This window comes from Pseudorca crassidens, chromosome 13 (genome assembly GCF_039906515.1).
Source record: "Pseudorca crassidens isolate mPseCra1 chromosome 13, mPseCra1.hap1, whole genome shotgun sequence".
NCBI classification, from domain to species: domain Eukaryota; kingdom Metazoa; phylum Chordata; class Mammalia; order Artiodactyla; family Delphinidae; genus Pseudorca; species Pseudorca crassidens.
The window spans coordinates 46,862,485-46,880,757 of NC_090308.1; the positions used below are offsets into that span (position 1 = coordinate 46,862,485).

Here is an 18,273-nt window from a genome sequence, read left to right on the forward strand (position 1 = left end):
CTCAGCTCCATCCGTTCATTAGAATCACATAAGGAGCTTTGAAAACCAAACCAATTCCTGGTCCCAACCTGAAAGCAATACTCATGCTCTCTAGAGGAAGGGCTCAGAACCTGTATTTTTTTGAAGCTCCTCAGTGATTCTAATGTGTAACCAAGATTAAGAAGCACACATTTAACCTAGTCAACAAAGCTCGTAGAGCAAAAGGAATCAAGGAAAGCTAACCCCACTAAAAGACTCAATTTTTTTATTATTATTATTATTATTCATGATCCTAACAGCTGTCTTTGTGCAGTTACTATATGGAATAATCTTGCTCATCTACCTCTTCAAAGAATTCTCTAGTGCAACATAGATGATATGAAGCTTTTACTGACCTCTCTACAGGCTTAACACATAGCAGCTAAACTGAACAATTTCAACAAAGACCTCATCCTGAGATGCTATACAGAAGCAACACAACACCATAACTAGTGCTGGCATTGATGGGAAATATCCTGACACAGCAATTAACATTTTCAGTGTGGCAAAACATGGCTTGTTCTTGGCCCCCTTTCTAATTTGTTTTTTATTAATTTATAGACCAGCATTATTTTTTACAACCAAATTATATGGTTTTATTTTTTCAATTGAGAGTCAGCCTGAACAGACTGTTGGTCCTAATTACTGACAGAATTAAGAACTGGAAATCAACTATTTTGTAATGAAGGAAATTATTATTGGTAAATATACCCAACTTTTTTTTTTTTTTTCTTTTTTGCGGTATGCGGGCCTCTCACTGTTGTGGCCTCTCCCGTTACGGAGCACAGGCTCCGGACGCACAGGCTCAGCAGCCATGGCTCACAGGCCCAGCTGCTCCGCGGCATGTGGGATCTTCCCGGACCGGGGCACGAACCCGTGTCCCCTGCATCGGCAGGTGGACTCTCAACCACTGCGCCACCAGGGAAGCCCCCAACTTTTAAATGATATATGATAATTGGTCCCACCCCACAAATCACCTTTTTTAGATACCTTGAAGAACATTTCAAAAAAGATTTATTGTCAAGAAGTGGCATTTCCAATGCTAGGTTTCTGTGAACGCCTTCTGGTAGTTTTATTTCTATGGGGTAGAATTTGGGGGCCTTAATCACCTGAAACCATTTTCTGAAGAGAGTCTTGGCAATGCCTTTGGGGCCCACACAGCTCCCCAAAGGGAGATGTTTTCTATGCATATATACATCTTTTTCAAACTCTCAGTTTTTACAAAGGAACTTTAATCCCATACACTGCTTGATTGTTCATTAAGATTTATTGTGCTTTACTCAACTGGCAACATAAGACAGCTGCACTCTAGGCACTTGGAAATATAATCTTGAACTCACTGACCATCAGTATTAATCAAATTAATATTATTCAGTTATGTAATACATCTACTTATTCATAAATATTTGCATAGACAACATGAATATACACAGTCCACCTACTTATTAATACTCTGAAAATCACCTCGAATCAGACCAGTTCAGCACGTTATATTGGGCCTCTTAGAAATGTATTTACTAAATCCTGCTTTGTTGTGATGCCTTTCTAAGGATCATTATAAGAAACATCTTAATGAACTCATCACTACAGTTATTATAATGATGAAGCCAGGCACTGGAAAACACTTTACAGTTATCATCTGGTTTCATTCTCATAACAAATTGATTGTCCTCATTTTACAGATGAGGAAACTACAGGTTAAGTGATTTGCGCATGGTTCCATAGCTAGTAAGTGGCAGAGCCAGGTTTTAAGACCCCACCTAAGACTTCAAAGCTGGCCTCTAGACCCCTCCCAACTGTCCAGACATGATCAAGGATATTGCTCACAGCCTCACCCCACGCTCCTCTTTTGAAGACCCTAGGGAAAAGGTCCTAGCTATATTAGTACCCAAGATTAGTTATTATTCTCCTGATCAATTAGTTGTTAATTTTATGGGCCTTGTGAATGTATAACTGACCAAGTATCCCTTCAAGCTGTTTAGTTCACCTTAACCAAATATGTAGTTCATTGTGGAATGCATATTTACCCTCATTCTTAGACCTACTTTGTCACCTTTTTGTCCTGCTTTCTTTCACCTCACTTTAAATTTAAACTGTATTATCTTCCTTAAATCCTTTCTCCAACAAGTTGAGGACATAAGTAAACAAAGGCTTGGAGGTCACGGGTAAAGCTCAGAGACCTCATAAGGAATGAGGGAAGCCCATTGAGAACCATGGGAAAGCACTATGCCCATTTCTGCGGGGTACTTTTAATGGAATAATTTTGTAACTCCAGATCCAAGTCTCCATGATGTTTGATGGTCAGTCGGCAGTCGAAGTGCATCCCAAAGCCAGAATGGATGACTTAAAGACCTTTACGTCCCTGAGCCTGTACATGAAGCCTCCTCCTGTGAAGCAACCAGAGCTGGGTGGGACTGCAGATCAGTTCGTCCTGTACCTCGGAAGCAAAAACGTAAGAGCATGTGGTTGTAAATGATGGAATAATGTTGAAAGGAAAGATAAGTGCTTTTTCTCTTGCCTTAAAACAAAGCTACCTGTGCAAATAAACAAAATTTCTATTCTAGCACCTCAAAAGTTATAGACCATTTTAAGGGCAAGACTAAAGTAGTGACTTTAGGACAAGTCATTTCTTCTCTGTGTGGGATATTTCTGTGGTTTCTTCATATCGGCCTCACACTGCTAACTCTGAGGAGTCTGAATGCAGCATTTCAAAGACACCCAGAGTACAGAGGCCTATCATGTTTAATGCTGAACCCTGCTTTGAAGGTGCATAGCAATCGGTATTGCCAGGCTGCATTATATCCCCAGATTAACCAAACAAGGTTAGCACACTCCTGACAGCCATCAAATGTCCACAAGCCCACAGTTGCTTGCCTTCCTGCCCAAGGTATATTTGGACAGGCATGGAGGGATCGGGGGGAGGGGCAGCACACTGATGCAGCCACAGGGAGGCTGCAAAGAATGAGGCGCTGCCCAGTCTAATGGGCACTTTGGTAATAATTCAAGCCAGACTTGCCTTATATACAGCCAAGCATCTGGATTGCTAATTGTCTTTTAAAGAAATGAGAACGAAAGATGACATTCATTCATATGGATTTTATTTAAGAGACTTCTTGACATTTCAGGCCAAAAAAGAGTACATGGGTCTTGCAATCAAAAATGATAACCTGGTGTACGTTTATAATTTGGGAACTAAGGATGTAGAGATTCCCCTGGACTCCAAGCCTGTCAGTTCCTGGCCTGCTTACTTCAGCATTGTCAAGATTGAAAGGTAAAGTGAATCCGTGACACAGGGCTCATCTGCAAATTTCATAAAAAATCTATTGAATGCACTCACGCATGCACGCACACACGCACACACACACACACACACACACACACACACAGTCTTTCTATGGATGTTGCTCCTCTTTCTTCCATTATTCCTGTACTCCTTCACAAATACCTTAGTGGAAAACAAAAAATTAGAAAGAATAGTCATCACTTCTAAAGAGCAATCTGATTATTAGATTTTTTTAATCTGGCCAATCCATGAATTGATTCCAAGATGGAATGTCTTTTTTTCCCTTTCCCTTTCCCTTTGATTGTTGACATTATATAAATGCTTATGAAAGTGACAAAATCAAATCACCAATTCTGTGATGAAGGGACATTCACATTTTGACATTTAAAAAAACAAACAAACATATTTTCGGGCTTCCCTGGTGGCTCAGTGGTTGAGAGTCCGCCTGCCGATGCAGGGGACACGGGTTCATGCCCCGGTCCGGGAAGATCCCACATGCCGCGGAGCGGCTGGGCCCGTGAGCCATGGCCGCTGAGCCTGCGCATCCGGAGCCTGTGCTCCGCAACGGGAGAGGCCACAACAGTGAGAGGCCCATGTATCACAAAAAAAAAAAAAACATATTTTCTACAAATTATCTGGCTAATAAAGAGTGAAAATTCTTTATCTGAACAGGGTAGGAAAACACGGAAAGGTGTTTTTAACAGTCCCAAGTCTAAGTAGCACCGCAGAAGAAAAGTTTATTAAAAAGGGGGAATTTGCGGGAGATGACTCCTTGCTGGATCTGGATCCTGAGGACACCGTGTTTTATGTTGGTGGCGTGCCTTCAAACTTCAAGGTGAGCTATCCAGCTATATTTTGACTTATTGCAAATCTATAGTGATTGTTTTTAGAAGTCCATAAAGCCTACAGTGATTCAGCGCTTGGATGGAAACCTTAATATCTTAAAAAAAAGAGTTTAGCTCAGTGGGTGGTAGAATTCTGAATTAGGATCTATAAATCTGCTGCTTAAATCTGGTCTGTGCTACCCACATTTTCATAGTGTCAAATACTTTCAAGCTATATCTAACACTTGAATATCAATTTATTTCATTCTGATACATGCATATGTAATTAATTACCCCTACCTACTGCAGGAATGTCTGTACCTTGTGGGTTTATAGCTAGTCTTCAGGTTTACAGACGACAGTTTCAAAAATTCCGTTATCTCAGCTAATATACAGGCATGAAATGAAATACCTAGGATGAGGGAGGGGGTGGGGTCTAGGAGGGGAGATGAGACCTGTTGAAGGGCAGATACAGGAAAGGCCCAGGAAGACAGGGAGTTGATCCAGGATTTCAGTTGCAGAACTGTTACTCACTAGTGAGAGGCACATTAGTGAACCTCTCTGAGAATTACTTTCCCTCTCTTTATGTGAGGACAGGAATACCTACCTCACAGAGCTGGTGTAAGGATTGACTTTGGTCATGAATCCACAGTCAGTTGTGTGACTGGCACATATTATATGCTCAATAAACCCCACCCTCTCTGCTAAGATATGGACAACTGAAAAATCTTCGTTATTCTAGATGGTTTAGCATAGAATAGACACAAACTCAGGTCTAGGAAGATATTTCTATCGGTGGGAAGGTCCCCTTGACCTACTGTTGTCTCACTGCCTGATCTGTGTGGACTGGATGAGATGTGGTCATGGCACAGTTGACTTCACCTTGTTTCACAGCTCCCTGCCAGCTTAAACCTGCCTGGCTTCGTTGGCTGCCTGGAATTGGCCACTTTGAACAATGATGTGATCAGCTTGTACAACTTTAAGCACATCTATAATATGGATCCCTCCAAATCAGTGCCCTGTGCCAGGTAAGAACGTGTTAAGAGTACTAAAAATTTGATAGCCATGCAAGAGCTGCAGATGAGACAAGTGTGGGTAAATATTCAGGTTTTCAATCTTTTTTGGGGGGAAACCAGTTTTGAAACTGCATAATAGTCATGCCTGCACACAACTTTTCAGTTCTTCTCTACCATAATGAGCATGCACTATTATTAAAAGTTAAACTACTTGTTTGCAGCTTTGGTTTCAGATTCCAGAGACTGGAGTCTCACTGGAACCTTCTGTTATCTTAGCACATAGGGTAGAGAAAAAAAATCCATTACAAACAATTTGTTTAAATGCTTCTTTGTGTCTCCCATGCAGACATCAGGACTTCATTTAAATGCTATTAAGGTCCATGAAAAATGTCGTGAGAATGGGTTAAAAGGGCCTCATTTGAAAAGCATAACAGAAGCTGTCATATTCATATGATCCTTGTATTTTTATTTCAGAGATAAACTGGCCTTTACTCAGAGTCGGGCTGCCAGCTATTTTTTCGATGGTTCTAGTTATGCCGTGGTGAGGGATATCACAAGGAGAGGGAAATTCGGTCAGGTGACTCGCTTTGACATAGAAGTTAGAACACCAGCTGACAACGGCCTTGTGCTCCTGATGGTCAATGGAGTGAGTAAAAATAAAAATCCTACATCTCCCTTATTGCCTTTACTTTCTGCTGTGCATGTTTCTAGGAACCTTCCCAGGTTGAGTGTGTCATGCCATCAAACTGAAGTTTTAGCTTAGAAAGCAAAATTGGGTTTTTTTCCTTCAGGGAAATGATGTCAGCAGTAAGTAAAAGCAGCCATGAGATGCATTTCCCTGCAGTACGTTTTTGGATGTATATTAAATATAACCCCTTTAATAAACTAAGGGAACTTTAAGGAAAATCAGCACCAAGATCTAGGCGAGCATGTGTCTACAGAAATTTAGCACTGACTATTTAAATCATATGCCCTAATCAGTTAAAAAGAAGTTTGCATGCTTAATATGTGTGTGTGTGTGTGTGTGTGTATATTTATATATATACACACACACATACATCTCTTTATTTATTAATGATATATATATACTACATATGAATATAATATTCAAAACTAGGAAAAAGATAATTTATATAAAAACTGAATAAAAATAAATACAATTTTAAAATAAAGATGAAGTAAAATAAAATTAATTTTATTTTGCTAATGATACAAGAATTATTAATGGCAGTGTTAGTGAGAACAGTGTAATTAAACATGCTTAAGTATTTTTGAAAGTCTCATTAAACGCATTGTGATACAAGTTTTGTCCTGAGTCCAGTTTATTTCAATACTAAGTTCTATTGGCTATCATAACTAGGCAAGATACCTCATATAAATAAAAATGTAGGAAATATATGATTAGCTGTGCTTACTAAATCATGGTACGGTTATTCAGTCTCATTCACCAATTGGCAAAAGTTGTCTTTGAAATTCAGCTGGCAGATTTTCATCTTTCCTGATGTCCGTTCTTGCAAGGTAATCAGATATCGTATCATTTTGTAAACTTTAACAAAGGAATTCAAGACCGTTAAAAATCTTCATTTGAAAGACTTTTAAACAGGTTAGAAATTACTTTCCAGAAATGTTTTAATAGTGCAGATATGAGAGTTTTTATGGTAGTATACTTACATTCTTTTCATCAACAAATTTACTTACCAATAGAAAACTTTTCCATATACATTTTTTAAAAACCATCTCCCCAGGGCTTCCCTGGTGGCACAGTGGTTAAGAATCCGCCTGCCAATGCAGGGGACGTGGGTTCGAGCCCTGGTCCGGGAAGATCCCACATGCCGCGGAGCAGCTAAGCCCATGCACTACAACTACTGAGCCTGTGCTCTAGAGCCCGCAAGCCACAACTGCTGAGCCCATGTGCCACAACTACTGAAGCCCGTGCACCTAGAGCCCGTACTCCACAACAAGAGAAGCCACCGCAATGAGAAGCCCACGCACTGCAATGAAGAGCAGCTCCCGCTTGCCACAACTAGAGAAAGCCCGCGTGCAGCAACCAAGACCCAATGCAGCCATAAATACATACATACATACATACATACATACATACATACATACATACATAATTTTTTTAAAAAAAACCATCTCTCTAGAGTACAACTTTCTTCCCTGCCAAAATAGTTTCTCATCCATTGTTACAATGCCCCTACCTTGAAATTACAGATCAAGTATGGTTTTTTTTTAGTAGCTAGTAGGTTTTATACTACTAAAAGACATTTGTCATCACAAGTAAAGGTCAATAAATTTAGAATAATTCATTTTATAAGGAAAACGTGTAACCCTCTTGAAACTTAACAGCCTTTTTAGTAACTTACAGGAAATAATCTGCAAACATCTACATGTCTCAAAATATTTTCACATCACTGTATCTCAGTAGAAAATTACTGTAAATAGTCTATTATTAAGTGACCTCACTCATAAATCCATGTAACCAGGCACACATAAACGTCAATAATTGCAATAGGCTAAACACAAAGAAATGAGTGGGGGGGCCATGGCCTGCCTTCAAGTGTGGAACTTCATTCTCAAAGCCTCACATACTGTGTGAATCTAAATCCCATGAAAATCCATCCAAAGGACAAAATGAAGGCCCAGAGTCAATCCACGTATTAAATATTAAAAGTTAGCTTCTTTCTCTATTTTAGAGTTTTAAAATGAGTATAAATAGAAGTTGAAATATTTTCTTTCTATACCTCAGTGCATTTTGTTCCACATTCGCAAGAGTATATAAATTCTGCCCAAAAGATCACTTTCTGTGAAATAGGGACTTTCCATAATACTTTATTTTTCAAATCCATTGAATTCTTTTTTTTTTCAGTCTTTATTGAATTTGTTACAATATTGCTTCTGTTTTTATGTTTTGGTTTTTTGGTTGAGAGGCATGTGGGATCTTAGCTCCCTGACCACGTATCAAACCCGCACCCCCGTGCATTGGAAGTGCAGAGTCTTAACCACCGGACCATCAGGGAAGTCCCGAAAATCCATTGAATTCTTGTGTCTATGAACTATCTTCTAAAACAAGCAAGCCTGACCAGTAAATTACTTGAGTGTTACAGAATTACTTTGGTTCTTGAATATCACATGGTCCAAGCGCGTAATAATTCCGTATTTATCTACGTAACTCCAGTGTTTCAAAATAACACAGGAATGGCCCTCTTTTTCTTAGGTCCATATTTGCTGATAATTTTCTAAGATTCTTTTCAGCATACCTTGGAATTCTTTTTCAATGTTACCAATTTTGCTCTTAAAGTGAAATGTAATCACATCTATTGGCCTGTTATAACTTTGAAATGTTGCCTTAAAAAAGGGCAGTTTGAATACATATGGTCTATAATACTCTGTTTTCAAGATTGTTAAAGGTCAATAAGGTAAATTTTAAATTTCATTAATTCACAAAGTAAATGAAAAACAATAGAAGATAGTTGTTTTAAATTGTAGATAAATATTAAAATTTCGGTGTATAAATGAGACATAACTGCTGATATGGATGTAGTTGTGATTTTTATTTCATAATAAGAATATCATGAGACTTCTTTAGTCTGAAAACAGTTTCAATAATAAAGTATACAGTGTTATTTCTCAAATTCAGCTAAACCTTCTCTTTCATAATAGCAGACGCTCACATCTTATAACTTTTTGTCTTCTCCACAGAGTATGTTTTTCAGCCTGGAAATGCGCAATGGTTACCTACATGTGTCCTATGACTTTGGGTTTAGCAACGGCCCTGTGCATCTTGAAGACACAATGAAGAAAGCTCAAATTAATGATGCAAAATACCATGAGGTACTGATGGTTGCAGTTTGAGTATTTTGTTTTGTTTTATTTGTATTTAGATCTACTGATCTAATCAGATGGTCAAATGAGATAGGTGAGAAAGTAATTAAACTGAACACCTTCACATATAAAAACCAAGTGAAAGGCCCTCACCTACTCAACTCTAGGATAACATTTGCTTTAAAAGAATGGATATTTTATCATATTGGAGTTGTTTGTTTGTTTTAATAAATTTATTTATCTATTTTTGGCTGCGTTGGTTCTTCTTTGCTGTGCACAGGCTTTCTCTAGTTGCCATGAGCGGGGGCTGCTCTTCATTGAGGTGTGCAGGCTTCTCATTGCGGTGGCTTCTCTTGTTGCAGAGCACAGGCTGTATGCGCGCGGGCTTCAGTAGTTGTGGCACACAGGCTCAGTAGCTGTGTCACACGGGCTTAGTAGCTCTGCGGCATGTGGAATCTTCCCAGACCAGGGATCGAACCCATGTCCCCTGCATTGGCAGGCGGATTCTTAACCACTGTGCTACAAGGGAAGTCCCATATTGGAGTTTCTAATAAAAGAGTCAGTGAAGATTCATTTTAATTGCTTCATTGATCAAAAGACTCCCATTAATACTCTATCTCTTGATTATGATGGCACTTCTATACATTTGTTGAAAATGAGAGTGTAGATACACAGCCATTTTTTTGCTTTTTCCTTGAGTCCCATTAAATGTAAAAAGAGTAGATATAAGTAAATCATTTCCTTTTAAACCATTTATCCAAAACTTAGAAAATACTAACACAGATTTTCTTATAAAGAAAACCCACAAAGAGTGCTCTTCAGTCCTGAACAGATGTGAAGTATACTGATAATATATTTCTTCTATTTTCACTAACAACTACTTTAAATCTACACTTTAATAAAATATATAAAAGGCATAATATCTTTTAAGTTGAACTGAAATGCAGAGACTAGAGGCTATATTTCTCTTTTCAGTTCAAAGTCCATAGCCTTCATGAGGATGGTTTACAAAGAATATTTTAACTATTTCTCTGACTGGCATTTTCCCACATTCATTAAAGCATCTCACTACACCACAAAAAAATGACACCTGGCAGCATTCAGTCCAGGGCCCAGAAGGTAACTGTTTATAATTTTTTTCCTGAATCCCCTCAGAGGGGCAAAATAAAACAGTTGGTCTCATAGCAAAATTTTTCTTGGGCTAGCCTTATCTCCATATGGAAACCCTTCTCCAGCAAATATGAACTTCTGGTTATCTAAGAAAGAGTTTTCATGTCTGTGAGTAAGAAAGGAAGATCTTATTCCCCGCTTTGTGAACAAACAAGCATAAGAACATGGAGGCCCAGCTCTTACAACCAGAATAATTAAAATATATAGCAGTCTTCAAAAAGGTGATTGTTGGCTTCCCTGGTGGCGTAGTGGTTGAGAGTCCGCCTGCCGATGCAGGGGACGCAGGTTCGTGCCCCGGTCCGGGAAGATCCCACATGCCGCGGAGCGGCTGGGCCCGTGAGCCATGGCCGCTGAGCCTGCGCGTCCGGAGCCTGTGCTCCGCAACGGGAGAGGACACAGCAGTGAGAGGCCCGCAAAAAAAAAAAAAAAAAAGGTGATTGTTAAGCAGTGATCAACTTACTATGCACTGTTTCTCCCAGATCTCAATCATTTACCACAATGATAAGAAAATGATTTTGGTAGTTGATAGACGACATGTCAAGAGCATGGACAATGAAAAGATGAAAATACCTTTTACAGACATATACATTGGAGGAGCTCCCCCAGAAATCTTAGAATCAAGGTAAGCTTTTTTGCTGTTGTTAAGCTGCTTGTTCCTAACGAAGCACTGGGCTGAGGATTCAACATCCAGGAGAGGTGTAGTAAATGTTTGAGCATTCCCACCTACTATTTTTGTACACGTTTACAGAAGCACACACACAGCCATTCACCCGTGGGCCCTGTGCAGCTAGTCCTCATGACCCCCTTAAATTGTCATCTAGTAGATGTGATCTACAGATTTCTTTAATTATTTATTACTCTTAGAACATAGTCTAATGCAGTATTTCTTATCCGCAAGAGGAAAGGTGGAGCATGTGTATTATGTGAAAACAAAGAAGCATTGTGTTCATTTACTTTTGTTTTAGTATTAATTTAGACTTATTTGAACTCTCAAATAGCATCTTAGGGTAAACAAAAATTTTAAGCCTGTGGGGGTTGTGAATTAAGTATAATGAAACATTAATATATTCAAAATTTCAGCTGTCTCATTACCATCAGTTCATAGCATCAGAGACTCTTAAAACTGAGAGACAACTTTAGGATATTCCAGTCCAGTCACTCTCAACCCTGCTTCACATTAGAATAAACTAGAGAACTTTTATAAACATCGTTACCCATGACCATTCTCCAGAAATTCTAATTGTTCTGGGATGAGGCCCCAACCGTAAGCTTCCTTTCCAAACTAAATATCCTCTTCAATTCCTTCAGCCATGCCACATGGGATATTTAACCATTATGGTTGCTGTATGTGCACCTCAGTCTGTCAATTAGCATGATCATGCAGGTATGATCTTGTCAGAGCAGAGTAAAGTGGGACTGTTACCCCTTAATTTGGCCAGTGTTCACCTAAAATACATGGAAGTCATTGTAACTTGCTCAAAATTAACTTCATATTCATACAATATCCAATAATATGTTCTTGGGCACTTCCTATCTTAGCCATAATGATGGGTGCTAGGATTACAGTTTTGAGCAAAATGCCATCCTTAATCTTAAAGATAAAGGATTTCTCACTTTCCTATTGCTCCAGAGGCCCAGCGTTCACTAAAAACTTCTCTAGCCTTAGTTGATTAGTGTGTTGCAGATACATTAAGGACAAGTAAATGAGTTCATGACCCAAGTGGATTAGTGGAAGACTGAAGACCGGGTTCAAATCCTAACTTACCACTTGTGACATTAAAAAAAATTACTTACTATTTCTCAGTTTCACTTTATAGGTAAACCATGTGAAACTGCCAATTTTTGACCCATACATATGTCAGTTCATTATGGTTCAACCTATTAATCATCTGTAAAAGGGAAATAATAACATCACCATCTATATCACTGAATTGTTATACAGATAAAATGAGCTAATGTAAGTTAAAGGATCTTGAAAATTATAAAGAAGTAAACAAATTGGCTTCGTGCAGAATAAAGCTGTTCTGTATGCAAAGATTAGACATTACTGTGTGCTTATGAAAGAAGGCATGAGAATATGAATAATTATACAGCTATTAAAAATAACTATAAATAAAATCAAAATTTTATATCCTACATATGTAGGGTAACATCATCATCACCACCACTACCATCATCATCATGGCTATATCAGTAAAGACTAATTTTCTTTTCCAGGACCCTAAGAGTACACCTTCCCCTGGATATCAATTTCAGAGGATGTATGAAGGGTTTCCAGTTCCAAAAGAAAGATTTCAATTTATTAGAACAGACAGAAACCCTGGGAGTTGGTTATGGATGCCCAGAAGACTCTCTTGTAAGTACACGATCAAAAGGTTTTTAATAAATAGACAAGAAACTTACTGCTCTTAAAAGCTGAAAAAGCTCTTTTCTCTGTAATCCTGTGTACACCTTGGGCTCTTTTCTGCCACCAGTGGAAAGAAGAATCATTAAGCTAAAAAGGCTTGTGGGGATCCTCTGTGACTTGTCCAGTTGCTTCACTTTTCAATGGTTGGGGCTGCCAAAGCCCAGAGAGGCTGCGTGAGCATCTTCACTCACTCATGGTGGAGGAAGTAGGGAAGCTGAAACCCCATCTTTTAGAGGCATACAGAAGGAAGGTTAGCATGCCTGAATTCCAGTATAAACCAGAAATTAAAACATAACTATTAACGTAGGAACTAGCAGATAAGGCCTTTGGTATGTAAGAAATGGGCATTTTAAGCTTTTTGATAATTATCCAAACACTGTATTCCTACTTTCTTTGGCACACAGATATCTCGCAGAGCATATTTCAATGGACAGAGTTTCATTGCTTCAATTCAGAAAATATCTTTTTTCGATGGCTTTGAGGGAGGTTTTAATTTCCGAACATTACAGCCAAACGGGTTACTGTTCTATTATGCTTCAGGGGTAAGTATTTGTTTTTCCCTGTGGAATCTTCTTTGTGGCAATCGTTTTGTCTGTTAAAAATACTTTTAAGCACCTTAAAAGTGATTTTCAATTCAGATTAATTTTGACTCGTGTACACACACAAATGTCTCATTTCCGACACTTTGTAAAATATTATATATGTTGTATATGAGGAGTTTTTAACCTGGGCTTCATAGACCCACCTCTCAGGGGTTCATGGAAAGAATTCAGTGGGTCTGTGAACTAGGTGAGAAAAAATTACAACTTTATTTTCTCTAACTACAATTTAGCATTTTCTTCAATTGTGAATGTTGGCAACAAACCACAGTAATATTAGCAGTACCTGTCACTTTGTCATTAATAGAAATCACAGGTATTTTTCATTGCACATTATAGTAGTCACAGGTATCTCAAAATATTTTTGCTCATTGCTACTTCTAAATTGCAGTAGTTATTAGATCTGCTAATAGATTTTATTATTTAGTGCCTTAATGTAGAAGTACGTATATAACTATATCACATATTTATTGGTTCAATATTTTGAAACTGTATTTCAATGTAATTGGTTTCCTTTGTATTCCTACATATTTTGTTCAATGATTTTAAAATATTTTATGAAGGGGTCCATATGTATCACCAAACTGCCAAAAGAGTGCATAGCACAAAAAATGTTAAGAATCTCTGTGTATATATACAAACTCATGTGTGATTCAGTTTGTGAAATAGTTCTTGAATTTGGTATAGAACACTGTAGCTCAGCTTATAAAGATATGCTGTGTTGAGAATACAATAAGGTTTGTAAAAGTTTGGTGACCTTAAGTTCTAACTGATTTATCTCTGAAAAGGTCGTCACCAATATATACACTGATGGACCAAGTCATTATATGATTTATAAAAGCAGCTTTTACTTTTCATTCTTATTACCTTGTATCTGTCACATTTATATCCAATTTAAATCAGTAGCATCTGTGAGAATTTACCCAAAACACTTTGTAGGACCTCTGCCACCAAACCTGCCTCAGATTACCATGGTTAGTTAAATAATACCTTTTGTCCACAAAAAGTAGTTATGTTGAGGGCTAACTGTAGAGGTTGATGCCCACGTAGGGAAGAGAAGGAAGATTATCATTTTGCCAATATTTTAAGACAAGCAATAAGCAAATTCAGAAAAAGATGTTAACTTCTGCTATTTTAAAATTTTTCTGCCTCTGTAGATGAAAAGTGAAACATTTTTAAAAGCCACATTAGCAAATTAACCCATGCCTGGTCATCTAGCTACATCCCCAAGGAAATTCAAATATTGCCTTTTCAAAAGTGAGACTGATGACAGAATAGAAATGCCTGAGTTAAGAAAGTAACTGATGCTGGGATGACAACTACTTAGCATGACAAAATCACCTGAAATTTTCAGTTCAAAATACAGGAAATTCCTCTTTCCATTGAAATGTATCTGATTTTATAGGTAACACCAATACAAGCAATAGAGTATTTTGTTGTTGTTGTTCATAGAAATTATTTTTCAAGCAAATTTCCCACACGATGGGTGTTCCTTTAAGCAATCCCATTAAGTAAGTGTTGAAGATGTGTCCATCTTTTGGATGCCTGGCCTCCCTAGTTAAAAAACCTGTGCTTGCATTTCAGTCAGACGTGTTCTCCATTTCATTGGATAATGGCACTGTGATCATGGATGTAAAGGGAATCAAGGTGCAGTCGGCAGATAAGCAGTATAATGACGGGCTGTCCCACTTCATCATTACCTCTGTCTCCCCTGCAAGGTACAGCTCCTCACTTTATTTTCTTTCTACCAGATGGCTTTATCTGTAGGGCATGATTCTGTCCAGTGACCACTGTGAATAATAGGCTATATTATTACTTTTATAGTGTTTAAAAAAATGATAGAAGGAACAACTTACCTTCTTTTTAAAAATTGATATCGGGCTTCCCTGGTGGCGCAGTGGTTGAGAGTCCGCCTGCTGGTGCAGGGGACACGGGTTCGTGCCCCGGTCCGGGAGGATCCCACGTGCCGCGGAGCGACTGGGCCCGTGGGCCATGGCCGCTGGGCCTGCGCGTCCGGGGCCTGTGCTCCACAGCGGGAGAGGCCACAGCAGTGAGAGGCCCGCGTACCACAAAAAAAAAAAAAAAAAAAAATTGATATTAATTTTTAAGACATGCCAAATAAATCACTATAAAATTAACTAACAGGTATGTAAAGTTTTTTTCCCAGTGAAACCGTAAGCTATATCTTGAGAGAAGTACCTGCACATAGCACTTACTAAATGGAGTGCAGTGTTTTGCACATCTTAGAAGGAGCTCAGCAAATAATTGGTTTCATTAGGTTTTAATTAAACAATTGAGAATGTTGCATTTACGGCCACATTTTAAAAAGTCTAATAACTTTATCTTTAACATATGTAATACTGAGTTTCTTTTTCATAAAAAGAAAGTCTTTCTGGAAAAAGAAAGAAATTTCCGTTTTAGACTGCTGCTATTATATGTCCACTTCTATGGAGCCCTCCCATTATAAAAAACATTAATAGGTCTTTTCAAGACACCATTTCCAATCACTATCAGTGTGCTTTACAATGAAAATAGTTTCCCACAAGTGTGATTAAATGATCACCATGATTTATGTTCTGATTTTTCCACACCAAAAAAAAAAATAAAAAGTTGCCGATGACTAGTCATCTGAACTTGCTTCTATGGGTTTAAATTCTAGTCATAGTTTGGAGAGTCTTTTCTGCATATAGACATAGTCAGCCGTTTTACCCTGAGTCTCACGAAGAGTTTGGCAACTTGTTATCTTGTCATTAACCAGATGTTCCATTTCAATTCCATGAGAAAACCTGCAACCTAGAATGGAACTCGAGGTAAAATGTTAGCTGTGTAGTGCTTAAAGAAGCTTTTTCCTTACAGGTATGAATTGATAGTAGATAAAAGCAGACTTGGGAGTAAGAACCCTACCAAAGGAAAAGTGGAACAGACACAAGCAGATGAAAAGAAGTTCTACTTCGGTGGCTCACCCATCAGTCCCCAGTATGCTAATTTCACTGGCTGTATAAGCAATGCCTACTTTACCAGGTATAATATTTTTATTATTCATAAATCTGCATGATTGATAAAGAAGATCAAGTCGATAATGAAAATATTTATGGTGTTAAAACTTAGAGCTATGAAATATCAGAGGCATTAGAGGGTAGTAATTAAAAGCTTGCATGTGCTTGAGAAACTGACACACTTGGGTTTGTGTGTAGGTGTTTTGCCTTTTAATTTCTGTATGACATTGGCCAAGTAAGCCTTCATTTCTTCACCTGCAAATTGCAAATAATAACAGGGCCTGCCTGGTAGACTTGTTATGAGGATTAAATGAGATAATGTGCATAAAGCACCTGGCGTACAGCAAACTATAAATATTAAATGCGATTATTTCTGTACTTATTATCAATGGTATAGTACAGAGCAACATACCCAAATCATCCTTAAAGGTCTCAGAAAGTCTTTTTTAACTTAATGCATGACTTCATTTTTTTCATCATTTTTCTTTTATTGAAATTTAGTTGATGTACAGTATTATGTTAATTTCAGGTGTACTACATAGTGATTTGACATTTGCATATGTTATGAAATGCTCACCAAGATAAGTCTGCTAACCATCTGTCCCCATACCGTTATTACAGTATTATCGACTGTATCCCTTTTGCTGTTTGTTACACGCCAGGGGCTTATTTATGTTGTAAGAGGGGCTTGTACCTCTTAACCCTCTTCACCGATTTTGCACCCCCACCTCCCCTTTGGCAGCCACCCATTTGCTGTCTGTATCTATGGCTCTGTTTCTGTTTTGTTGTCTGTTTTGTTTTTTAGATTCCACATATAAGTGAAGTCATGTAGTATCTGTCTTTCTCCATCTGACTTATTTCACTTAACATAATACCCTCTAGATCCATCCATGTCACACATGGCAAGATTTCACTTTTTGTGGCTGAATAATATTCCATATACATATATATATACCGCATCTTTATCCATTCATCTATCAGTAGACACTTAGGTTGCTTCCATATTGTGGCTATTGTAAATAATGCTGCAATGAACATAGGGGTACATATATCTTTTCAAATTAGTGTTTTTGTTTTCTTCTGTAAATATCCAGCAATGGAATTGCTGGATCATATGGCAGTTCTATTTTTAATGTTTTGGGGAACCTCCATACTGCTTTGCATAGTGGCTGCACCAGTTTATATTGAGGGTTAGCACATCCTCACTAACACTTGTTATATCTTGTCTTTTTTATGACAGGCATTCTGACGGTGTGAGGTGGTATCTCTTTATAGTTTTGATTTGCATTTCCCCGATGATTAGTGTTGTTGAGCATCTTTTCACATGTCTGTTGGCCATCTGTATGTCTTCTTTGGAGAAATGTCTACTTAGGTCCTCTGCCCCCTTTTTTAATCAAGTTGTTTGTTTTTTTTACGTTGAATTGTATGAGTTCTTTGTGTATTTTGTATATTAACCCTTTATCAGATATATTATTTGCAAATATCTTCTCCCATTCTGTACGCTCCATTTTTGTTTTGTACTTAACAAAGACAGTGAGGGCCCCCTGAGTACAAAAACATGCAAGGAAGGAATTTAATACAGATTAAGTAACACAGATGAGGTCCCCATCATCCAGAGCATGGTGAGGGAAAACATGTTCATCTGTCAGAATGTGCTGGTGCCAGGTACAAAGTTATTGGTTAATTGGTTAAATGATCATTTCAAGGGTTCTCATTAAGGTAGTGGTTGGTGGATAAAGGCCCATCATGTACGTGTGCACACACACACATTTTAATTGCTAAGGTTCTTTGACTGCCATAGTTTCATCATGTAATTCTAAACAACATTTTTAAGGTTTTTCTTTCCTCTATTACAAACACAGGTTGGATAGAGATGTGGAGGTCGAAGATTTCCAGCGGTATTCTGAAAAGGTCCATACTTCTCTTTATGAGTGTCCCATTGAGTCTTCGCCATTGTTTCTCCTTCACAAAAAAGGAAAAAATTCCTCAAAGCCTGAAACAAGTCGGAATAAAAAGGTAAAAGATAATGCCGTGCCAACTTCTTGATTGCCCTTGTATTCCACACACACAATTCTAGACACTGATGCTTTATAGAATTTACTCTTGTTTGCAACTGTGTACATATGAAAGATACG

General features: G+C 38.0%; 1 protein-coding gene across 5 annotated transcripts in view; it reads left to right on the forward strand.

Annotated features, from left to right (window-relative positions):
- The window catches only part of LAMA4 (laminin subunit alpha 4), a 152,159-nt gene that overhangs the window by 116,835 nt on the left and 17,051 nt on the right, over positions 1-18,273 (forward strand). For all 5 annotated transcript variants that reach the window (XM_067702317.1, XM_067702320.1, XM_067702319.1 and 2 more), the window contains 12 exons: positions 2,294-2,470; positions 3,144-3,289; positions 3,974-4,136; positions 5,020-5,153; positions 5,616-5,787; positions 8,844-8,975; positions 10,616-10,758; positions 12,354-12,492; positions 12,948-13,085; positions 14,727-14,860; positions 15,999-16,163; positions 18,001-18,154. In XM_067702317.1, the coding sequence (XP_067558418.1) occupies positions 2,294-2,470; positions 3,144-3,289; positions 3,974-4,136; positions 5,020-5,153; positions 5,616-5,787; positions 8,844-8,975; positions 10,616-10,758; positions 12,354-12,492; positions 12,948-13,085; positions 14,727-14,860; positions 15,999-16,163; positions 18,001-18,154 (1,797 nt within the window). The remainder of the gene's footprint in view (positions 1-2,293; positions 2,471-3,143; positions 3,290-3,973; positions 4,137-5,019; positions 5,154-5,615; positions 5,788-8,843; positions 8,976-10,615; positions 10,759-12,353; positions 12,493-12,947; positions 13,086-14,726; positions 14,861-15,998; positions 16,164-18,000; positions 18,155-18,273) is intronic.